We start from the raw sequence: 25,647 nt of genomic DNA on the forward strand, positions 1-25,647 counted from the left end.
TAGGATCTGGTGTAGTATTTTCAGTGCTGACTTTTCAACACTGTTTTACTGATGGCAGTTAGTGCTGTCTTGGTATTGAAAGTTTACTATATTAAGTTGTTATTCAGTTTACTTATGGTTTTCTAAGGACCTAGGCCTATTACAAAATGTAGCACAATTGCCCATGGGGAACTGATATTTGTTTCACTTCTATACAACTGCCTATTAAAAAATTGCATTATACTGACTGAAGTTTCATTTGAAGTCCAAGGATCTGTATCTGCAATTGCACTACAGTCGATTCTTTATGGTTTCTCCAGTGTGTGTACTGCTTTTCTCCTCGCCTTTAATTTTACAATAGGCAGATTACCATATGGATTCCAAGGGCCTTTATTGCACGGTTTTCTGGTGGGCACCATAGCAGTGCCTGTAAATATAACAAACATGATGTTGTAAATGAAGAGGTTGTGGCCAGCAGGAAGAAACGAAGTCAGTCCAAGCAGAGGTCGGGGCAGGCAGCAGACAGCAGAGTTGAGAGCAGACCAAGGTCAAGGGCAGGCAGAATACAGCAAGACAAGGAGCAAGGAGAGGTCACAAGGAAAGGCAGAAGTCAACATGGTCGAGAAGCCAGGAATCTAAATGAAGAGAAGCTGGGGATCTGAACCGAGGACTAGCCGAGAAGTCAATCCAGAGGGAAGGAGGCAAACAGGAAGACACTGAAGACGGACGAGAGACCACAAGATAGTAACGCAGGAACACTGAAGACAAGGAAGGAACCAGAAACATGAAAACAAGGCACTGGAACAGAAGCAGGACCAGGAACCAAGTACAATGAAGCAAACAGCTGCTCTGAGGAGTTTGACATATTGCCGTGGCATCTGAGGCAGGTCTGAAAAGGCTTTAAATAGTGGAGAGCCTGTGATGTCATCTGTGGGTGCCGCAGTGGATTTCCCGCTGCGGGCACTTTAAATTGAGCTCAGCCACAAGCATGCGCCTAGGTATGCCCCACTCAGCTGAACGGCGTCCCTAGCGCCGCGTGTCGGGCCTGTGTGGCGGCCTACCAAATCTTCAGGGGCCTGCCATTGCGTTGCTGAACCCCCTCCAACTTGGGGTAGGAGGTAAGAGCGACTGGTCGCGGGTCTGTCCCACGACTGGCCAAACACAACAATATAGGCTAGAAAAGTAGAAAATTTCCTAGCTCAAACTAAGGTGGAAATTAAGGCAGGCAAATAACCCGCTTCAACAACCGAGCACTTTCAATGGCCAAACCGTAAAACAAAATCAACCCAGATCTTTGTGTAGAATGGGCCCCTGATGCAACAGATCCTTCCGAGATGGAAGCCTGAAGGGACTGCTCACCAGCAGTCTCTGGAGATCGGCATACCATGGCCTCCAAGCTCAATCAGGAGCCACTAGAAGGATGGTGTTGGTTTGACTTTCAATCTTGTGGACAATCCTGCCTATCAGAGGCCAGGATGGAAACATATACAGCAGGGCACCGTGTGGCCATTCCTGAATGACAGCATCGATGCCCAGCACTTTTGGGTCTCATCTGTGACAGAAAAAGCACAGAACCTTTGTGTTGTTGAAGGGTGCCAACAAGTCTGGGTCCAGTAGACCCCAAGTCACAGCCTGCATCAGCTAAGAAGACAGCCCCCAGTTCTACTATAGATCCACTATCTGAAGCGGAGCTCTCAGAATCTTGAGAAAGATTCAAGGTAGCTCAAGCTACCAGGGCACAACAAGATGCAATTTGCAAGCTCATTGCCATTGCCTCAAATGCCTGCTTTAGGATAGCCTCAATTCTCATATCCTGAGCATCCTTAAGAGTTGCACTTCCCTCTACCAGGATGGTGGTTTTCTTCGTGACAGAACATACCAAGGCATCCATCTTAGGCAAATACAACTGCTCTCTGGCCTGTGGATCCAAGTTGTTTAAACCCACCAAGGCGCGCCCTCCTTTGAAGAACTCTAAGCGCATGGACCTAAACCAGTAGGTATAGTCGACTCAGAAGAACACTCCTGTAGAAATGTCTATAATGCCTGGAAGAATTCCACCCAGGAATAAGAGGACAGGACCATAGGTCCAAGTCTGACCAGGGCCGGAGGAACCACTAGGCGAGCTAGGCCTGTGCCTAGGGTGCCGAGACTTAGGGGGCGCTGCGGCAGGCAGCAGAATTTTGAAAGGGCAAAAAGTGCCCTTTCAAAATTCTGCCAGTGCCCAACTCACCCTGCCTCCCCCCCAGTGCCACCCTCCGACTCGCCCTGCCCCCCCCCCCCCCAGTGCCACCCTCCGGACGCCCCCACTGGTGGTCCAGCGGAGGGTCCAGGAGCGATCTGCCGCTCCCGGGAGCTCGGCTGCCACTAAGCAAAATGGTGCCGGTTACCTTTAGCCCCTACCATGTGACAGGGGCCAACCAATGGCACTGGTAGCCCCTGTCACATGGTAGGGGCTGAAGGCCACTGGCACCATTTTGGTTAGTGGCAGCAGAGGCAAAGCGGCAGATTGCTCCCGGGCCCTCCGCTGGTCCACCAGGGGGGCGTCGGGTGGGTGGCACTGGGGGGGGAGGCAGGGCGAGTCGGGGACTGGCTGCCTTCCGTGGCACCCCCTAAGTCTCAGCGCCTGGTCTCCAGCTGCGCCGATCTTCCTTTCTTCGGCCAAGTGATCAGCTAGACCGGCTGTGCCGATCTTCTTTCTGTGTGTGTGATGTGCATGTGAGAAAGGAATGGTGCTTCTGTGTGTGTGTATGTGATATGTATGCGAGAAAAGAATCTGCCAGTTTAAAAAAACGAAATGTGATCATACATATACCTCAACGTTTGTGCTGGTAGCGCAACTTTTGAAAAGTTGGATGAAAGATGAAATTACTGAATTTTAAGCATCTCTCTTCTGGAAAATAAAATTTAACAAAGTGGGTAGAGACAAATACTAAAGCAAAAAAATTTTAAGTATTTAAAATGTTCATCTCAGCAAAATCACAAATTTAAGATACTGATCCCAGGTGGTGTTTGGTTTTTTGTTTTTTTTTTTAAGCATAATTTAAGCAAGAGGACTAGAATAGTTCTAATCTGAAACGGTTTTGCTTTTTTTTTTTTAAGCTTTTAGAAAATGTATATTTTTAAATGACTAAGACTGGAATCTTCCCATTTAAAAGGGAAGCTGACTAAGGATGTCTTTCTGTTCCATATCTCCCACATGAATAACCATACGACTGATAGTTTGAAGAAAGACACTTGCTTTATTGCCTGAAAGCGTAAAACAAGAGAAGCTGTACGGTGTGGGTTGGCTGTCCCTTGGGAGGACAGAACCTGAAGGAAGGGTGTCATTTCGCCTTCTGATATGAATGTGGTTTTCTTATTTAACGGTTGGGAGCATTAGTAAAAGTGAAAAATGCTGCAAGTCTGAAAGCAAGGTGCTTCTGTGAGAGTGCAATGTGTATTTGAGACAGGGAGTGTGCTTCGTATATGTGAGACAGGGAGGGTGCTTCTTTATGTGTGTGGTGTATATGTGAGACAGGGAGGGTGCTTGTGTGTGTCAATGTGTGTGTGCGAGAGAGATGGAGCATGTTGTTGGCTGGCTTGTGGCTGTGAGAGAGGGCATGTGTGTCATTGAGCCTGTTTGTAAGTGAGATAGAACATGTGTGTGATTGAGAGCTTGTGTGTAAGTGAAATAGAGAGAGCATGTGTGTGATTGAAAGCCTGTGTTTAAGTAAGAGAGAGCGAGAGCATTGTGTAATTGAGAGAGACTAGCCAGAGAGGTGACGTGTGTATGTGCAAGAGAGACTGATCAGGGAGATGACTGGCATGTGTGTGCTTGTGTGTGTGTGAGAGAGAGAGAGAGAGACTGGTTGGGGAGATGATTGGTGTGTGAGAGAGAGAAACTTGTCCTGAGGGTGTGAATGGTGTGTGTGTGTGAGAGAGAAGAGACTGGTTGTGGTCCCTAAGGAAGAGGATTGTAAGGACAGCTTCAGCAGCTACTGCTGCTTCTGGTTAGGCCTGCAAGGGAAAGGAGTAGGAGAACTGCTGGAGAGGGTAAGTAAAGGTGGCTTTTTAAGTTCATTTTTCTTGATTGACTACCATTTTAATTATTGGGTAGTATGTGATGTGTCTGCTGTTTGAAATATTTTATTGTGTTTGGTAAAGCTTTCAAAATTTGCATGAGTCTTCAATTATTGGATTTTCTATTCATCAGCTGTTTTGAAATTATTTTATTTATATGATTTTATAATTATGATTAATTATTTTTATATCTTGATTTTATTGAGTTGTTTCATGAGGAATGGAGAAATTTTTGTTTTTCCATTGTTATACAGTATAGAGTCTGGCGTGATGCATTTTACAGTTCAGTTTTTGTCTGCACATTTCTATTTATACTTTATGTGGCTTTATTCTGTATTTGGTGAGGGTTTGTGCTCTGCATGCAAAGACTGAGATGAAGCATTCTTTTAGCATGTGGTTTCTCTGTAGGGATCTGTAGTAGCTTGGCCTGTTCTGTTTCCTGATAGGAGGTATATTGATATTTTAGTTTCTAGTGTAATATTTGTGGTATTCTTTTTCATAGGTGGGGTTGTTATTCTTTGAGTGTTGGCAAATAGTACTGTGTTGATACGGGAGGACCATGCCAAAATATATCACAATAGGTATGATGCCATATGAATTCTGAGATGCAAAGTTTTCTTGTTGGCATCACAACAGCGCATGAAATTATCACAACTTGTATATTAATTTTACCTCAGAATGTCATTTTTCATGTAAAATATGTTATAAATGCATAATTTAAAATTGCGTATGGGGAGGGGGCGCCAGACTGTAAAGTTTGCCTAGGGTGCCTAATACCCTTGCACCGGCCCTGAGCCTGACATCCTGAGAACGAGATTCCCCTGAGGAGTCAGTCCATGCATCAACCGAAGTAGGAGACACCAGTGTTGTGTCATCTTCGGTCCCACTCCCCTCAGTCGGAAGAGATATACCATTGTTGGCAAAATCAGAAGGAGGTAAATACCCACAAGCATCCAGGCAGTGCTGACACAGGCTTAAAGAAAGCTCCGTCTGTATTGCCCTGATGTGGCATGCAGCACAAATAGATAAGTGCCTAGACTTCTTCGCTGCGGGCGTCATAGTTGAAAAGTGTTCAGGCAGTTTTAGGTACATGCCCAGCTAGACACACAAAAAATGCAGTCAGGTACCCGCAAGTAAAAACTGTGCCCAAATGTGTGAACAGGTACACGCTTATAGCACGCTTGCCCAAATAGATGCCCAAAAGGGGCATCCAGGTACACACAAGCTCAAAGGAATGCCCAAGTTTGGCGTCCACGAAGTGTTTCCAGAAACAAGGATGCCAAAAGTTGGATGCACAGATGGCAACGGATGCACAATAGGAACGTACAGGCACGGGCCAACGACACACAGTGAAAAGTGCGCAAAATCACCCTCGAGGCCTACCATGCACCAAAAAGGGAGAAGCCTGAGAGCGGGCCCTAGTCAAAACGGCTACTCAACCTGCCATGCCTGAACTATCTCCACATCTCACTGAACTCCCCAGAGACGTGAGTGGGAAAGCTGAACGCCGAGGAAACAGACCTAGTAGGAAAAATTCCTCACTTCCCTTTCCTGCTTTTTCTTTTTATAAAATAAAAACTTTTGCCTGAGTTCAGCCTTCCCTGACTGAGAGCAGGAATGAGTCCTAGCTATGGGAGAAGAAGGTGAAAGCCTTTACCGCCAAGCCTCTCTCGGCCTGCAACTGCTTATTGAATTTTAAGTCCATACCACCCAAGGCTACCGGACTGAAGGCACGCTACCGAGGGAGGGATCAAATGGTATCACCTCAGGATGCAAGCGGTGCTATATAGATGTCCTGTCTTTGTGAAATCTCCTATCTTCTTGTCTTTATTTTTTTACTCACAGGCAATCCCCATAGGGAAATGCATGTTGTCCACCATCTGTTGGATATGGAGAATACTGGCAGGCTGATGGGGCGGAACTATATAGCCGTGACGTCAGCTTTTGCTCCGTATCCATCTGCTGACAGAGGTGCATAACCCACAGGTGGGATTGACCTGCCAGAAGAATGTACTTATAGGGCCGGATTTTAAATGCCCTGTGCACGTAAATCCGGCTGGATTTACGCGCACAGGGCACTCGTGCGCCGGCGCGCGCAGAGCCTCGGGACGCGCGTAAGACCCCGGGCTTCGTAAAAGGGGCGTGTCGGGCGTGCCGGGATTGACGCGGCGTTTCGGGAGCGTGCCCGGGGGCGTGGTGCCAGCCCGGGGGCGTGGTCGAGGCCTCCGGACCAGCCCCCGGGTCGGGTGATGGCACGCCAGCAGCCCGCTGGCACGCGCAGATTTACGCCTGCTTTCAGCTCGCGCAATTTTATAAAATCCGGCCTATATTGTATAACCTGCACATATCATTTCTGCGCACGTTATAAAATACAGTAGCTACTTTGCAGGTACCCATATATACATGTAAATGGGTGGACATGAGCAGTTTTGAAAGTTATCCTCTAAGCCTTTTCTTTGCGCACATATTCTGGTTTGTGTGCATTTTTTAACTCTCAATGCATAAGCATACCATTAGCTTACTACATTGGGAATTTTTTAAAAATTGTTTGTGTATTAGGGAACTGTATGCTGAATTTCAGCTCAGCTTTTTACATCGGCATTCTCATTTGCTATTACACGTTCCTGTACCTTTTCTGCCCCTTAGAGTAGATGCTTACTTGCAGGGCCAGAATAAGACATGCTGAAGACCTGAGCTATGGCAAGTTAAATAGCCCCCATGGCATCACCTAAGATATGCAGAAATCTAGTTATTTATTTGTATTTCGAGGTCCCTCATAATCTGAGGTACTAAACTGTAGTTTAAGTAGTTTGTGTCGAAAGCTGCATTGCCCACTTGTGTTTGTTCTTGATTTTGAATGTTGCACTAAACCTCACTCTGGCTGACCTTGCCTTGGTCATATCTCTAACAAGCTCTGAATTACAATTTGCTCAGGTAATTCAGAACATCTTGTGAGAAGACAATCAGACCCCTAAAGTACTTATGCAACCTCTTTCAGCAGGGGTTTGATATGCCTATGACATAGATCTCCCTGTGTAAGGGGGTGACATGCACCTGTAACACAGGTCTTCCTGTAGGAGTTGCAGTATGGAAATGGTGGTGATTACTCACTGGAGAGCCTCCTGGATTCTGAGGTATGATGTTCTGATAGAGTGACGAGGGCGCTTCTTTCATGTCAGGAACATCATACATGTTCTCTTCAACACCTGGGAGAAGGGGAAAATGGGAAACAAAAGGTTTGATCTCTGATTCTTACACTCTGAGACGGAAATGTGTAACAAAGCTCGATAGGTGGAGCAGCACTTACCATTTTTTCTTCTCTGGCTGTATTTCTTATAAAAGAGAACAGCTGTAGTAATAAGTAAAACAGCACCAAGGACAGCACCAACAGTAGCTCCTATAATCGGCCCGGCATTGCTAGTCCCTTCTGTAGAGGTTGCTGTGAAAACAGGGGGTAATCAAGTTACCAAACCTGCACCAACAGTAACACCAGAGCGAAGAACAGCATCACAAGTTGCCAAAAACCAATTAACCCATGTGTCCCTTCCAAGACAGTCTCATAGCCGCTACCCCCAAATATCATCCGGAGGTATCTCCCAAGAAGGTCCCACTCAGCTCCTGCATTAATCCCTGTAGGCAATCACCAGGCCCCCTCCAGCAAGTATTGTTCAAAGGTCCTTCCAACACAATCCCATAGCCCCACTCTCACAAATATCCATGTGTGCACCAGCCCAGTGACTCAGTGGCAGTGCTGCACGCTGTAATAAAGAGGACCTGGTTTCTGCTCCTCGGGCTGGTTGCAGCTGGGGATGCTCCAGAGACAGCACTCACATCTTCTGGGGGGGGGGGGGGGGGGGGGGGGGAGAGTCCAGTCATTGCAGAATGGCAAAAGTTGACGTTTGGGACCCATGATTACAGGGTTCTGGTGTGTGACCCCTGACTAAGGTCTCCTGTTGCAATGACTAGGGTGGGGATACAAAATAGGGGAAATATTCCTGGGTAGTTGTGGGTAAGCTCATGGTTCTGGATCCCAGTTGTGGTTCTGACTGAGCTGGAAGCCAAATGAGCAGCAATAAACTGCTCGGTCAAAAAGAATAATAATATGTGGACACCTCCCACAATCAGCTGGCCACACACATCTCTAAATACTCATCATGATCCCTTGCAGGAGATCTCCCCAGGTCTTCTCTATCAAGTACCCTCCATAACCATTCCTCTGACAGGCCCAGCACCCACTCCAATAACAATCCACCCATTCATCATTATCCTGTGTGATAAAATCCCCATTACGATCTTTGAACATAAGAACATAAGAACATAAGAAATTGCCATGCTGGGTCAGACCAAGGGTCCATCAAGCCCAGCATCCTGTTTCCAACAGAGGCCAAACCAGGCCACAAGAACCTGGCAATTACCCAAACACCTAGAAGATCCCATGCTACTGATGCAATTAATAGCAGTGACTATTCCCTAAGTAAACTTGATTAATAGCAGTTAATGGACTTCTCTTCCAAGAACTTATCCAAACCTTTTTTGAACCCAGCTACACTAACTGCACTAACCACATGCTCTGGCAACAAATTCCAGAGATTTATTGTGCGTTGAGTGAAAAAGAATTTTCTCCGATTAGTCTTAAATGTGCTACTTGCTAACTTCATGGAATGCCCCCTAGTCCTTCTATTATTCGAAAGTGTAAATAACCGAGTCACATCTACTCGTTCAAGACCTCTCATGATCTTAAAGACCTCTATGATATCCCCCCTCAGCCGTCTCTTCTCCAAGCTGAACAGCCCTAACCTCTTCAGCCTTTCCTCATAGGGGAGCTGTTCCATCCCCTTTATCATTTTGGTTGCCCTTCTCTGTACCTTCTCCATTGCAACTATATCTTTTTTGAGATACGGCGACCAGAATTGTACACAGTATTCAAGGTGTGTTCTCACCATGGAGCGATATAGAGGCATTATGACATTTTCCGTTTTATTAACCATTCCCTTCCTAATAATTCCTAACATTTTATTTGCTTTTTTGACTGCTGCAGCACACTGAGCTGACGATTTCAATGTATTATCTACTATGACGCCTAGATCTCTTTCTTGGGTGGTAGCTCCTAATATGGAACCTAACATCGTGTAACTACAGCTAGGGTTATTTTTCCCTATATGCAACACCTTGCACTTGTCCACATTAAATTTCATCTGCCATTTGGATGCCCAATCTTCCAGTCTTGCAAGGTCCTCCTGTAATGTATCACAGTCTGCTTGTGATTTAACTACTCTGAATAATTTTGTATCATCTGCAAATTTGATAACGTCGCTCATCGTATTCCTTTCCAGATCATTGATATATATATTGAAAAGCACCGGTCCAAGTACAGATCCCTGAGGCACTCCACTGTTTACCCTTTTCCACTGAGAAAATTGACCATTTAGTCCTACTCTCTGTTTCCTGTCTTTTAACCAGTTTGTAATCCACGAAACGATATATCCCTCTGAAACTGTTCTTCTGAGTGCTTGTGGGCATTCCCCTATGATCTAATATTAAAGCTGCTCTATCTCCTTTTTAAATATTAGTGCCAGTAGCCTGGTTTCACTGTCGGAATAGGCTCCCCATCCCCAGAATATTTCCAAGTTCCTAACAAATCTAAAACCCTCTTCCCTGCACCATCATCTCATCCACACATTGAGGCTCTGGAGCTCAGCCAATCTCTGGGGTCCTGCGCGTGGAATGGGAAGCATTTCTGAGAGAGCTACCCTGGAATTTCAGGATTTCACTTTTCTCCTAAGAGCCTAAATTTAGCCTCCAGAGCTTCCCTCATGCACCTTCCTATGTTATTGGTATCTACATGTATCACAACCATCGGTTCCTCTCCATCTGTCTCTAAAATAAATGACTGTTACATGGAGCAGTTAGTCTGCGAACCGATGAGAGGGGAGCCATTTTAGATCCAATTCTTAGTGGAACTCAGGATTTGGTGTGAGAGGTAATGATGGTGGGGGCTCCTGGCAACAGTGATGAAAGTGTCATCAAATTAACTTAATGACAGGAGGGAGGACATTAAGCAAATCAATAGCTATAATATTAAACTTTCAAATGATAAAATGGGAAAAATAGAAAACTGTAAGGTGCAGCTAAAAAAGTTAAGAATTTACATCAGACGTGGTCCTTGTTTAAAAATACCATCTTTGAAGCTCAAATCAAATGTATTTCACACATTAAAAATGTAGAAGGAAAGCCAAATGACTGCCAGCATGGTTAAAGGGAAATGAAAGAAGCTATTTTAGCCAAAAGAACTTCTTTCAAAAATTGAAAAAATGAATCCATTTGAAGAAAACAGGAATAAGCATGAGCATTGGCAAGTTAAATGTAAAACATTGATAAGGCAAGCTAAAAGAGAATTTGAAAAGAAGCTGGCCGTAGAAGCAAAAACTCAAAATAAAAAGTTTAAAAAATATATCCTAGAGGAGATCACATGATACATTGCGAGGGAGGATGTGATCCCTCATTGCGGAGCCTAAGCCCTCGACATCTCACCGCATCCTGCGGCTTGCGCTTTTTTTTTTTTCCATCTCCAGGCCTGAGAGTGATTCCTTTGACAGAGTATGGCAAAGTCGGCGCTCGATGTCGGCCCGGGCAGGCAAAAAAGCGAAAGACAAGGAGAAGGAGCGGAACAAGGCCTGACAGCCTGACCTCACCCCGGAAGATGTGGAGGGAATGGTGGATGCTAGTGCATCATCACAGAGCTCCCTGGTGGACCTGACAACGCGGTCTTGGCCGCGATCACACCGGAGTTAAAAAAATTACAGAACAGCTTCAAGAGCTGAACTCCGGCATGACGGCAATCGACCACAGATTTTCTGAAATGGAAGCGAGAGTCTCTGACAACCAAGATGGCCTCCGGGTGGCTCAAACAGATATCGCGAAGCTCCAGGCTGCACTGGACAGACAAGCAATTAAAATCGACGACCTGGAAAACCGCTCGCTGCACGCGAATATCAGGTTGGTGGGGCTGCCTGAGAGCCGAGCAGAGCATACCCTTCCCGGCTTCCTTGAGGGGTGGCTTCCCACGGCGCTGACCCTAACGAGATTATCGGACCCACTCAGAGTGGAAAGAGCCCATCTCGGCCCCAAGCGTGGGGACACTGCGAAACCTCAGGTGGTCATCGCAAAGATCCTGAATTATGCATACAAAGCGGCGATTTTGCACACCCTCCGGCAAGGCCCTAAACTTACATACGAAAACTGCCCTGTCCTAATATTTCAAGATTTTTCTGCGACTGTCTCACAGCAGCACCGAGTTCTGGCACCTTACTGCACCCAGTTGTATGAAAGGGGCATTAGAGCGGTTCTGGTTTACCCTGAGAAGATGCAGGTCTAAACCACGGATGGCGTCCGCTGGTTTACTGATGCCACGGTGGCTCAACAATATATTCAATCTCTTCCGGCCATCAGTGACACTGGCACATGAGAACTCTTGATGAAAATTTTGAATGAGATCTGCTGCCCAGCGCTGCCTTCAATGATTCGGGGAATCCCCATTGATCCCCGTGGAGGATATTTCTCTTTTGGACTATCTCATGGACCCTTAGTTTAAATTTTTGTGACTGTTTCATAATGGTTTGGTTGGACTATATTGGTCCTTTTTGAGGATGGCAGGAGCCAAGGAGCCTGTTGTCTGGTTTTTGCATTTTCATGAGAAGCATGGGGTTGGCGGAGGCTCCTTGTTCTTGTTTGCCTGTTCAGCCTCTGACAGACGTACTGGTGCAGTTAATTTTTGTGGCTACTCAGCCTGTGAACTATGTGGAGGGGGTGGACCCTCTTGGCATGCTTCCTTACAAGATTAGTTTACTGACCATTTTTTTACATGAGGTACCAAATTTGTTCTTCCTTCTTTTTCCGTTATCTGCTGCTCAACTTGCATTGTTAAACTTTCAAGGACCCTAGACCCACTCCTGTCACTTACGATATCACTTGTAATGCGCAACAAATTTCTTTGTTCAATTCAGCTTGTGTAAATGAGGTGTGTGTGTGTGGGGGGGGGAGGGCTGGGCCCTGTATCGTAGTGATCTCCACCTGTTATTCCTGGATGGCAAGTGATGGGGAGTGGTTAAAGTGGGAGTGGAGAAGTGGGAAGGTGGGGGGATTGGGACGGGGGGGGGGGGGAGGTTGGAAGGCAACCGGGGGGGGGGAAACATCTGATTGGGGGAGGGGGGATGGGGGTAGAGATCTCATTTTGGGTTTCCTGACCATACAAAGAGTTTCAGCTGTGTTATCCCGCTTTATCACAGTGGGGAGGGGGTCCAGCTGGGAGACCCACTCCTTTACATAAAGTTATTCATGGTTTTTGTAACATCATGGTTTATGGTTCCCATTGAGTAGTTGTAACGCTTATCTTTTCTCTTGGAACGTTAGAGGAATCAATTCACCGATCAAAATATAAGATTTTGCAGGCTCTACATAAGAAATCTGTAGATATTGCTTTCCTACAGGAGACTCATCTATCTGATTTGGAGCATGGAAAGCTAAATCCGAGATGGGTAGGGTCGGTGCATTTTTCATCTGCCAGTACTAAATCGGCTGGGGTGGCCATTCTGATCAAAAAATCCTTTCCCATAAAGATAGTGAAAGAATTTAAAGACCTGTTTATATGTTTCAATGTATTGATTACGATTTTGTGATGCTCATTCTATGTATCACTTAATAAAATATTTTGAACATTAAAAAAAATCCCAAACAGGTTTGGGAGTCGGTTGGATTGTTAAATGATCGAGACAATAAAGGAGCACTTAGAGAAGGTAAGGCCATTATGGAAAAACTAAATTATTTCTTTGCTTTGGTATATACTGAAGAGGATTATTGGGATATACATGCCAGAAACTATATTCAAAAACTTCCTTCAAAAACTGAAAGAAGGATCCATCTGAATAAAATACAAACAAGCATAAGCAGTGGCAAGTTACATGTAAAACATTGATAAGACAGGTTAAGAGAGAATTTGAAAGGAAGTTGGCCATAGAGGCAAAACTCATAATAAAAACTTTTTTAAGGAATCCTGCTAAGGAATCAGTTGATCTGTTAGGTAGATAAAAGGGCACTTAGGCAAGATAAGGCCATTGCAGAATAACTAAATGAATTCTTTGCTTTGGTGTTTACTGATGAGGATGTTGGGGAGATACCCATTCTAGAGACAGTTTTCAAAGGTGATGATTCAGAAGAACTGTAACAAATTATGGTGAAACTGGAAGATATAAAAAGCAGACTGACAAACTAAAAAGTAGCAAATCACCTAGACCAGATGGTATATACCCCAGAGTACTGAAAGAACTCAAAAATGAAACTGCATATCTATTCCTACTAGTAATTTGTAACCTATCATTAAAGTCATCCATTGTACCTAAAGATCAAAAGGGTGGCCAATGTAACCCTAATCTTTAAAAAGGGCTCCAGGGGTGATCTGGGTAAAATCATGGAAACTATTCTAAAGAACAAAATCATAGAATATATAGAAAGACATGGTTTAATGGGACACAGCCAGCATGGAATTTTACAAGGGAAATCTTGCTCACCAATCTGCTACATTTTTTTTGAAGGGGTTAATAATATGGATAATGGTGAGCCAATGGATATAGCATATTTGGATTTTCAAAAGGTATTTGACAAAGTGTCCCATGAGAAACTCCTGAGAAAATGAAAAAGTCATGGGATAGGAAGCAATGTCCTATTGTGGTTTGCAAACTGGTTAAACGATAGGAATCAGACAGTAGGACTACATGATCACTTTTTTCAGTAAAGAAGGTTAAATAGTGGAGTGACTCAGGGATCTGTACTGAGAACGGTGTTTTTTTAATATATTTATAAATAATCTGGAAATGGGAACCAGTGATGTGATCAAATTTGCAGGCAACACAAATTATTCTGAATTCCTAAATCACAAGCAGATTGTGAAAAATTGCAAGAGGACCTTGTAAGACTGAATGAACTGGGCATCCAAATGGCAGATGAAATTTAATATGGATAAGTATGTAAAAATGGACCGACCACGGGAAGGCCCCCTGATGTAGTAATGGTGGAACGCACACAATTCTGGCTCAAATTTGCAGAGAACCTTGCGAAGCCAGTAAGAACTTACAGCGCAATGAGGGTGAGACTAATCAATGGAAACATATGACTTACACTTTTTTTTTTCTCTTGCTTTAAGTTTAATGAGTAAAGAGTAATGAATGTCATTGAGCATAAGGTTTACCCCTGACGCAGAATGAGTTTGAAACATAACGCTATGTTGGGTTCCTGCTGATTGCTGACCTTCACACTCAAGAAAAAGAAGAGGAAAAACACTATAGAGGGAAGTGATTTTTCTTGATATTTTATGTGCAAAAGAGAAAATTAAATAGAAAAAAACAGATTGGTGACCTGTGTATATACTGCCGGGTGTTATTATGGTCTTTTTATGCTGATGCCTATGGTCTGTATATAAGGATAAGTGATTGGGTGAATGCCATTTCATTTGTTGGAGCAATCAAATAGTAAGAACCTACCAATGAAAAGATGACACTATAAATATTACACCAGGCCCTAAAACACAAATACACCTATTATTAGGAAAACAAAACAAGTCAGGCTGCTATAGATCCCTACACAGAAATTATGCGCTAGCAGAACACCTCCCCTTGTTCCCACATGCAGAACACAGACAGTCCCTCAACAAATACCGAATAAAGATACCATATAGTGTAAATAGAAACATGCAGACAAACACTGAACTGGAAACTGAAACAAGCCAGACTCTTTATGCAGTACAACTATGAAAAAACAGAAACGGCACCATTCCTCATAAAACAGCAAACAATATAATCAAGAAATATAAATCATAACAGTAAAACCATACTAATAAAAATTATAATATTTCAAAAAAACTGACAAATAGAACATGCAATAATTAAAAACTCAAATGCTAATAAAATATTTCAAAACAGCTGATGTATCAAACACCCAATAATTAAAACTAAGGATAAAATAAGTGATTGGGTGAATGCCATTTCATTTGTTGGAGCAATCAAATAGTAAGAACCTACCAATGAAATCGCACCCTTTCCCCCGGCTGCCCTCCGCGCCGACCGCGAGGCACCGCTCACAGCCGACCCGAGGCTCCACCTTCAGCCCTCTTCCGGGCCGGCAGCCAATCAAGACGCCCGTAGCCCCGCAGCGACGCCAATAGCAGCAGGGCCAGGAGCCCTTTAAATCTCACGCAGCGACTAGGCGTCGCACGCCGAAGGAGCACGACAAAGGGGCAAGCCCCTTTGTCTCGCCCCTTCGGCGCAGCCCCGAGGGAGCCCCGACCCATACCCACGGATGTGACGACAGCCTTAATAACTAGTAACTGACAGTAAAAATCTCGGAGTCCAACGGATTGTACCGCACCCTACTTTTCCCAGCTCCAAAAGTTTCTCTCCCCTCCTCCGCTGGGACTCGCGCGGTCGGCGTTGCCCCTGCCCCCTCGGGGCAAGAGCTCGTTTCACCATCCGCAGTGAACCATGCAGAGGAGGCGCCGGCGGGAACAGCAAACAAACTTTTAAAAATACCAAAAGGAAAGGGAAACTAATAAAAGGACTGTCTCCTGCAAATAATCCTCCGACGCCACGTGGTGAGTGAGCCGCGCCACCCTGAATTGTACCCTGAACTGTGCCCTGCATTTTGATTGTACCATGCATCTGAATGTACCCCGCATTTTGAGTGTACCCTGCAGTTGAATGTACTCTGCATTTGATTGTACCCCGCATCTACTGTGTTAACTGTGTTATCATTTACTGTGTTAACTAACTTTAGCTATTTCCAAGACCAGGTGCGTCCCTGTTCTCCTAACTATTCATCTTGCTCAGCCGCCCCCCCCCCCTTTTTCCCCCCCGCTGCCCTTCCCTGCTCTATACCAGAACCATGTGCCTACTCTCCATTCCAAGACGGCACTGCCCTTCGCTACGCAAGCCCCCCCCCAATACGCCCTCACCTGCCCACCCCTCGCAAATCCCTTATACCCATCAAGACTTCACCCCTCTCACAACTCCTGGGCCTTACCACCTTAGCCATTATCCTCTTTAATGCCCAATCCATCCAAAAAAAAGGACCTATTCTAAATGATCTGCTCACTGACAATAATCCCGATCTATGTGCCATCACTGAATCCTGGTTAAAAAACTCTGACCAGGTTTTCCTAAATCAGCTCCCGACAAAGACGTACGACCTCCTCTCCATCCCAAGACCTAAAAAAAGAGGTGGGGGCTTACTCCTGGCAGCCAAAAAAAGCCTCAGCCTCAAACTCCAAACCACTCAACCCCCGCCCAAACTAGAAATTGCGCTATTTACATCCAAATCCCTACAGATCTGCCTCGTCTATGCTCCCCCAGGCCTAATCGAACAAGATCCCTCACCCATCACAGAATATTTTACAGTCAACATCAAAACAGACCTCCCTACCATTATACTAGGAGACTTCAACCTCCATGTAGATGCCCACCCTGTCACCCCCGCCTGCGAAATTCTACTGGACACCCTCAAAGCCCAGGGCTTCAATCAAATCATCACCGAACCCACACACAAAGCGGGTCATACTCTCGACCTTATCTTTGTGAATTCCAAACTAACTATTGCTACCCCCCCTGTAGTCACCCCAGTACCATGGTCCGACCACTTCCTCATTAATACAAGCCTTACAACCAATTTCCCCACACCTACCACACAAAAACAGAGTAAAACCATATCCTTCCGTAAACACTGCAACACGGAAGAGCTTACCCTAGCTTTCGACAAAATATCCAATAACATCGATCTCACCAACCCAGACACTGCACTACACTCCTGGAACGACCTTACAACTACCATAGCCAACGAACTATGCCCCATCATCCACAAGGAAATACCCCTAGCACAACTTGAAAAAAGAAAACCATGGTTCTCCACTAATTTAAAAATGATTAAACAAGACCTAAGAGCCAAAGAACGCGCTTGGCGCAAACAACCATCCGCAACAAATAAAGCTACATACAACAATACCTTACACAAGTACCGCCATGCGATTACCCAAACCAAACGAGATTTCCACGCAGCAAAAATCCATGACTACCAATTTAATGCGAATGCCTTATTCTCATATGTCTCAGAACTCACAAGCTCCAGTACTCCTACTTTCAACGAAACAAATTCCAACAAAAGATGCGAAGAACTAGCTTTCTACTTCAAGAACAAAATCGATAACATTCTACTTCGCTTCCCTGCCAACCCGACCCCCCTCGCCCCACTCCCCAATGACAAAAGGATCACCCTTGGAACCTTTGACCTCACTACCAACATGGAAGTAGAGGCAATTCTAAAAAAGATGAAACCAGCCACCCACACCTCAGACACCATTCCCTCAAAAACCCTCCTCTCTATTACCTCCGCCATTACCAAACCTATTACGGACCTAATCAACTGTTCCATCACGGCAGGCAGCATCCCAGACCCACTTAAACTGGCCATAGTCAAGCCCCTCCTAAAAAAGCCCACTCTCGACCCCACAGACCCTGCCAATTACCGACCGATTTCCAATCTACCATTCTTATCTAAAGTCCTAGAGAGGGTAATTAACAAACAACTGACTGAATTCTTAGAAGACCACAACATCCTCCACCCACTACAGTTCGGTTTCCGTAAAGCCCGGAGTACTGAAACCCTATTATTGGCCATGACAGACACCATACTTAAAGGTATGGACCATGGAAATTCGTACCTACTCGCCCTACTAGACATTTCAGCTGCCTATGACACAGTCAGTCATCAAATACTAATGACCCGTTTGGCAGAAATAGGTATCGCCGGCACAGCCCTCTCATGGCTCTCCTCCTACCTCACACACAGAGAATACCTAGTAAAAATTGACAAATACGAATCCTCACACATCCCTATCACTCAAGGTGTCCCCCAAGGTTCATCCCTATCCTCCACCCTCTTTAATATTTATCTCTTACCACTATGCCACCTTCTCTCCGACCTAGGCCTGAAATTTTTCCTATACGCAGATGACGTGCAGATTCTTATCCCGTTTCAAAAATCCATAAGCGAACCTTTGCAACGCTGGGAATCTTGCCTCGCCACTATAAGCGCCTTGCTAGCCAAGCTCCACCTAGCTCTAAATACATCAAAAACGGAACTACTCGTCATCTCTAATCAACCTGACCGTTTCACACTCCCCACGCAACAGAACACTCCCCATAATACAACTACAGCCCACTCTCAGCCCCAGTTTGTAAGAGACCTAGGTGTCTTTATAGATCAACACCTAAACTTTAAACCCCACATCAAAGCCCTCCTAAAGGGAGGTTTCTATAAACTAAACATCCTGAAAAAACTCAAACCCCTACTCCACACCCACGATTTCCGCACAGTCATACAGACCACTATGCTCACGAAACTAGATTATTGCAACTCCCTTCTACTAGGCCTTCCTGCCACCACCATCAAACCCCTTCAGATTCTACAAAATTCCATGGCCAGAATCATAACCAGTACTCGTAAAAGGGACCACATCACCCCCATCCTAAAGGAGCTACATTGGCTGCCCATCTCCTTCCGCTCACAATACAAGACTCTCACCATCCTTCACAGCTTCCTACATAAACACAATCACACCTGGCTCGATGAAATGCCTCATTACCGTTCCTCTGACCGCCCCACAAGAACCGCCCTTACAGGCACCCTCCACACCCCATCCCTCAAATCAGCACACTCATCTCTCACCAGAGGGAGAGCCTTCTCCGTCGCTGGTCCCACCCTCTGGAACTCCCTCCCCACCTTCCTACGCCTAGAGACTTCACTTCACAAATTCAAGAAAGGAATCAAGACATGGCTTTTCCGACAGGCCTACCCCGATACAAACCAAGCTTAAATTTCCTCCCTTTTCAGCTCCTCCCGGCTCGAACTTCTACCCCCTGTACCCCCTCCCCGCCCAACTCACCATCTGCCCCTCTACTACCCTTCATGCTACCCCTGTTACCCCTGTTTCCTCCTTACCGCCTCTAAATCCTTTTAATCACCCCAATTTACTTTATATTTAAGTGAATACCATCGTTCAGATAATACAGCCAGTCTCTCAATACCTCCTTAGCTCTACATAAGCTGATCGTATCTGTACATATTGTCAACTGTATATAGTTTTCCTCTATTTTGTTTCTTTCTTCTTCTTCTATCAGTTCTGCCTTTCCCATCCCCCTATCCCCTCCCTCCCCCCCCCCCCCCCCCCCGTTTTCCTCCTTCCCCACCTTCCTCCCTTGTTTTATTGTTCTATTGTTTTATTGTTCTATTGTTTTATTGTAATTTTCCTCCTTTGAGTTCATTGTAAACCGGCATGATGTGCTTCACGAATGTCGGTAAATAAAAGTTAATAATAAATAAATAAATAAATCTCCTACTATCCATACCTGGGAAATTTCCAGATGTCCTGAGATGGTCATGGTTTAACAGGGAGAGGGAAGAGAGTTATTGCGTACAAGATCAACCATACACACACACACACACACACACATACACGCTCGTTCACTCTCTCAAACATGCTCAATCATACACACATGCTAGGTTGCTCACTCTCACATGCCCATTCATACACACATACGCATATGCTCAGTCAGGCTCTCTAATATGCTCAATTATAAACACACACTCATTTGCTCTCTTTTGATGTTCAATAATACCACTTGCTCGTTCGCTTTCTCTAACATGCTCATACACAAACACACATGCTTGTTCACGCTCACATGCGCAATCATATACACGCTCATATGCTCTCTCACATGCACAATCATACACATATAATCATATGCTCTTAAATGCTTAATCATACACACATACACTCATATGCTGTCACATGTTCAATCATGCACACACACACACATACACACACACGTTCATATGCTCTCTTACATCATCAGTTATACATACACACACACAGGCTTATACATATCATATACCAACACTCCTATGCTATCTCTCACATGCACAATCATACGTGCTCACTCTCTCTCTCTCTCTCTCTCTCTCTCTCTCTCAATTTTCACCTCTAGAAGCAAAGGGGCAGCAGCAGCTGCAGCTTCCTGCTTTGGCCCTTAGGACCCACCAGCTTTCCTCTTTCTTTTAGCCTCCAGGTTTGCTGCTCTTACTTCTGACTGTGGGGAGGGGGCCGGAGCATGAGAAGGTATCGTCAATGCTTCTTGAGCCCCGTGGACTGCGCTGTGGGGGGTGAAGAGGAAAGGACGATGCTTCCTATGGTATTACGAGCTACACTGTTCCTCACTGCTGGGGTGGGGGGAGAAGGGGAGGCCGATGAGGCCCAGCGGTCTGAGCTGCTTCTCATTGTAGGAGCTGGAAGAGGGAGAAGGAAACTGATGCTTTTCATGGCACCATGGGCTGCGCTGATCTTCACTGCCAGGGCTGGGAGTGAGCAAAAGAGGCCGATGCTTTTTGTGACCTTGCAGGCCAGTCTGCTCTTTATTGCCAGTGCAGGGAGAGGGAGGAGGAGACCAGTGCTTTTTGCTGCCCCAGGGGCTGTGCTGATCTTCACTGCTGGAGCAGGAAAAGGCAGGACTCCAAAGCCTTTTTAAAGCCGTGTAGGTCGCTGAGCTCCTCATCGCTGGTGCAGAAGGAGGGAAGAGGGAGGAGGCTAATGCTTCTCATGCAGTGGTGCCTCTGATGGATGGCGCCTATTACCGAGGCCACATTGGCCATAGGCTAGATACGGCTCTGCACATGGGCCTTCAGAACTAGAACCAAATCCTAAAGCAATGTGGGAAGGTCTACAAACAGCAGCCGTGGCTGTAGAATCTGAGAACTCAATACTGAAAGGTTTATGAGCACCGGCCTGGGCTGCCTCCACTTTTGGAATCAGAGTTTACACAATGGTCATATGATTCTGGCTGCACTCCAACTTGGCACCCTTGACCCCATCATAGAATGATTCCTTATCACTGCTGGCACCGTGGAATTCCCCCTTTAGTTTTGTGTTCCTGCTTTGCTCCCATCTTGTCCTGCTCCAGCAATATGCAGGGCCAGTACAAGAGTATTTGGCACCCTAGGTCATGCTCCCTCCTCTCTCAACTCACCTATTAATGGCAGCTCCAGTACATTGCTCCCTCCTACTGCTGGTAGAGGCTCCAGCACAATGCTCCTTCTTGGAGGTACTGGCTCTAGCACAGCCCTCCTTTGAGCCTCGTGCTGGCAGGATTTTGCTGCCCCAGACATTTTGGCACTCTAGGTGACCCCCCAGTTTGACTAATGGAAGCACCGGCCCTAGCAATAGGGCATGGTGCTTATGCTGATGGACCTGGCTGCTTCATGATGTTTAATTATTATGGGCCTAATTTCAAAAGCAATTTATATGCATAAAACATTGTTAGAAAATAGCCCAGGGCTCAGGGCAACTCCTAGGGTGCCAAATTTTGAAGGAGTCAAATGCCCAGGCTAAAGAGGAGTGAACTGTGCCAAAGAAGGAGCCGGTTCCCACCATCCACTTCAAAGAGGCATTGCTGGGGCACTCTGGAAAGAAGCTGGGGGGAGGGGGAACGTCCCCCACTTTCTGATCTCCAGGATCTTCCACCCTCCATCCTCCACTCTCCAACCCTGCCTATGGGCGCCAAGTTGTTAAATCCGGCCCTGACCCCAAAGGGGATGGGGAGGAGATGTAGAAGTGCTGGGAGGAGTCTTCGCAGAAGTTCAGAAAGTAGAGTGGTGTTCTGCTGGGAACCAGAAGGGGCAGCAAGGAGTTGTGGCTTATTCTGGGGTTCCAGTCTTGGGTCTGTGGAAGAGTCGAACTCTTCTGCAAAGTGGTAAGGTTACCCAGGTATTTCTAACCATTAAACCAGGTGGGGACATTCAAGGACTCCATACTCTGTCTTTGGGCTAAGCCTGAGGGAGAAGGTGCAGTGCTGTCAGTAAGGAGACTTAAGCTGAATGAGAACTGGGTCTGCATTAAATGATTGGAGACTCGGAAAAGAACTGTAAGGTGTTTTTCCTGACGTTGCTATCTTCCGTACTTTCTCTTTTTTTGTTTTTGCTGAAGTTTTGCCACTTTCTGGACTATATTTCTTGCTTTTGGGGACCGTGAAAGGAGAACCCGAGATCTCCCCACCCTGCATGAGCAGTCCAGTGCTCTCCAGGGCTGGGAAGGTGGCCCTCTCACCCAAAATACAATTATTCAAGCATTTTCTAATCGATTGTATGCACATTTTTGCTTTGAAATCATGAGGGAAAGTCTGCACGTAAAAGTTGTGCAGGTAGACCGAGTTATAAAATTACCCTTTGGTTGTGTTAAAGGTACAGTTAAAGCAGAAAACAGACTTTGCACCTGTAACAGTGTGTGAAAGAGAGGCAACCTCTTTAAGAAAAGAGAGGAGAGGTGGGAGTCAGGCTCCACGTCCTGCAGCGGAAGGACGCACTGCTGTTGCATGAAGGTGTTGTTTGCTCTTTCCTTTGTACTTTGAGTTAAAAACTTCCAGAAGGGTAGATGTAGGTGGATGTCCTTGGGATCATATAACACCAATACTGAGAGAACTTCGTTGGCTTCCAGTAAAGCAACGCATTGAATTTAAAATGTCTTGGATGATTTTTTTTAATTATGAAACAGGATGGCCCAAATTACCCTTCTACCCTCTTGAAACGTTATCAACCAACTGTTCTTTACTATCCCAAGGAAAATTTCTTCTGGCTATTCCTTCTGATAAGTCAGCTCGAGTCGGTGAGACAGGTAACCGTGCTTCTTTTGTTAGTGGCCCTTCTATTTGGAATTCTTGATTCTCTTCGGGCTCTTGATGATTTAAGAATTTTTCGTAAGCAGTTAAAGACCTTACTGTTTCAAGCAGCTTTTCCTGGTTTTTGATATTATATTTTATTGTATTATGAATTATGCAATGTTTGATATTTGTTTTAATGATGTTTGTTATGTACTGTATTTATTATGTATTGTTTTATATTGTAATCCACCTAGCATGTTTATTCACTATAGGTGGAATAGAAATATTTTAAAACAAATAAACAAATAGACATGTTAGTCTGTAGCAGCAAAATATGACAGAGAGGCTGGTGGCATGACTTCATGAGCTTTCGAGGACAAGAGTTCTCATGCATCTGACCAAGTGGACTCCAAAACTCAAGCCTCAATAAATCGGTTCATCTATAAGGTGCCAGCAGTTTCTGTGTCATTTTAGAGATTAAAACAGCATCTTCCCTATCCTTCTGGCAGTCCAAGTTACACTTATTGATCTCTAGTGTTACCCCTCAACTTGGGTTGAATAACTACTTCCACAATTAGTTACTGACCAACTCCTGAGCCTCGGACTGATGGCCTTCCTATAATCTACACTCCTGGCTGGGTTTGTCTCCCTATAGGTTATAGCTAAGCAACTTATACTAAGCATTTTCCCCAGAGACCCACAGGGCCTGAGTCACTAAGCTTTTGTTTCTCATAAACACAGAATAAGAAGTTATAATAAAGCAGACCCAAGCTGGGAGAAACCCTTTAGTACATCAGGCCCTAAGGGGCTACAAATCAGATCAGAGTAGGGCTGGGGTGATGGGGAGGAGATAACAGAGGCCATAAAATGTTTCAAAACTTACCAGTAACATAGACAGAGGCTGAGCCAGACAGATTTGTTACTGGATTAAAAGCCTCACACGTATAGTTGCCCTGGTCACGGAAGCTTATGTCAGTAAGAACTAACTTCCTCTCATGGCCTTTTATGGTACCACTGAAAGTCCAGGTATAATTTGGGTCTGGGTCAGACTCAGTCACACAATCTAATGTTAGCTGTGATTTCAGAGGTTCAGTTATGGGTCCCTTAGGGTTAATTTCCACATTTTTCGGTCCATCCATAAGAAAAGAAAATATATAGTTGAACTGAAGCAAAGTGAGAGAGCGCGAAGCCAGAATAAAAGCCGAGATGGGTCTGGAGTTACTTACAGTAAACGGTCAGGGTGTACGGGTCACTCGTGCTGCGACTAACAGGGTTAATGACCTCACACCGATAGCTTCCTGAGTCAGCGATGGAAACATTGGATATGGTTAGAGTTCTGTTATCTGGGGACAGGCTCATCCTGTCATTAGATGGGAGACTCTGTCTCTCTTTGTACCACAGGATTGTTTGGATAGTGCTGGAGGTGCCACATATTAATGTTACAGAGTCTCTGTATTCAACGGGCTGGGAGAGGCTGGCCATGATACTGGGCTTACCCAGAATATCTGTAAACAAAGGAGAAGGAAGATAGTTACATCTTTTCTTTTATAATTCAGCCAGAGATGTGCACAGGCTGGTGGTGGGAATATATATATATATTAAAAAAAGGAGCTGTCTCAGATAGAGACCTCCAAAGTTGTCCGTGATGGGAGGGATCCTATCAAAGGAAAGGGGATTTCTTTAAGGGCAGATGAACTGATTCATAACACAAACCCAAAGTCTCTACCTCAGATTCCAGAGTTGAAAAACAACTCTGCAGCCACAAACAGCACCGATGATGAATAAAAACCTCAGGAAGGGAAGATCACAGCATCAAGGATCCACCTTTGTACCCTGCTTCTCTGCCACTGCCACAAACTCCCAAACCTTTACAGTGACCAGGAGTGTGCAGAGGAAACATTTTCATTCAGTTTTTTAAGTCATTTAGGGGGTCATTTTCGAAAGCGATAGCTAAATCGGGGCGGAGTCGGGGAGGCCTCGGGGCGGACTCCGCGACAACTTCGCTGACGGCAAAAGGTAAGATTCCTTATCGCCGCCAGTTTTGCGCCGAATAACTACAACTTTTATGGTGTAGTATTCGGCACGAAAGCCGGCAGCGATCGCACCGCGGAGGTGTGATCACTGCCGGCTTTCGCAGGCCCGCCCCCCGTTACCGCCGAATTTTCTAAAGTCTGTGACCTTAGAAAATCCAGCTCTAAGTTAGTTAAGTTTAGAGGGGATGTTAGGTTTCATTTCCTTTATTTTTTTGGGGGGGGGGGGGGAAATAGTGCATGAAATTTTCTGAAACCTAAAACAAGTTAAAAAAAAAGAAAAGGAAAACCTCAAGTGTCAGACCTCTGGAATCCCCCCATCCAACCCCCACCACCCCTGGAGGCAGTCGCTTCTCTAGAAAAGGTAATATTTACTTTATTAATAAAAATGGTCACAGGCTCAATCTTTGTTAAAAAAAAATGTCCCTCCCCCTTGGGAGTCGCTCCCCATGCAATACTCAAGTTAGCCCACTCTCCCGACCACCCCTCGACTTACCAAACCCACACTGGTGATCTAGTGGGGGCCCAGAGTGACTCCTCTGCTTCCGGACCCAGTGGCAGCCGTGCTTTAAAATGCTGCCAGCCCTTTATACCTATCATATGACAGAGGCAGGCCTAGCCTTAGACCTCAGGCCTGAGCGTGCATCTAGACTGCAGCGTTGGGCCCGAACCTAGGCCTTGGCCCTGACATCAGGATCCAGTGCTGTTACTGATACTGGTGCTGGTTCTGATACTAGTAGTTGTGATGACACAGGACTGGAATCTAACCGTAAGCTTTGTGTCTTTCAGAAACTCATCCATCATCCTTTTAAACATGACCAGAGACCTGGTCAGGA

General features: G+C 45.4%; 1 protein-coding gene across 2 annotated transcripts in view; it reads right to left on the bottom strand.

Moving 5' to 3' along the window:
• The window catches only part of LOC115075844 (carcinoembryonic antigen-related cell adhesion molecule 1-like), a 90,816-nt gene that overhangs the window by 20,317 nt on the left and 44,852 nt on the right, over nucleotides 1-25,647 (bottom strand). For both annotated transcript variants that reach the window (XM_029576692.1, XM_029576691.1), the window contains 3 exons: nucleotides 24,008-24,286; nucleotides 7,346-7,477; nucleotides 7,150-7,244 (listed from right to left, as the gene is read on the bottom strand). In XM_029576692.1, the coding sequence (XP_029432552.1) occupies nucleotides 7,150-7,244; nucleotides 7,346-7,477; nucleotides 24,008-24,286 (506 nt within the window). The remainder of the gene's footprint in view (nucleotides 1-7,149; nucleotides 7,245-7,345; nucleotides 7,478-24,007; nucleotides 24,287-25,647) is intronic.

The sequence above is a fragment of the Rhinatrema bivittatum genome, chromosome 14, assembly GCF_901001135.1.
Source record: "Rhinatrema bivittatum chromosome 14, aRhiBiv1.1, whole genome shotgun sequence".
In the NCBI taxonomy this organism is placed as follows: domain Eukaryota; kingdom Metazoa; phylum Chordata; class Amphibia; order Gymnophiona; family Rhinatrematidae; genus Rhinatrema; species Rhinatrema bivittatum.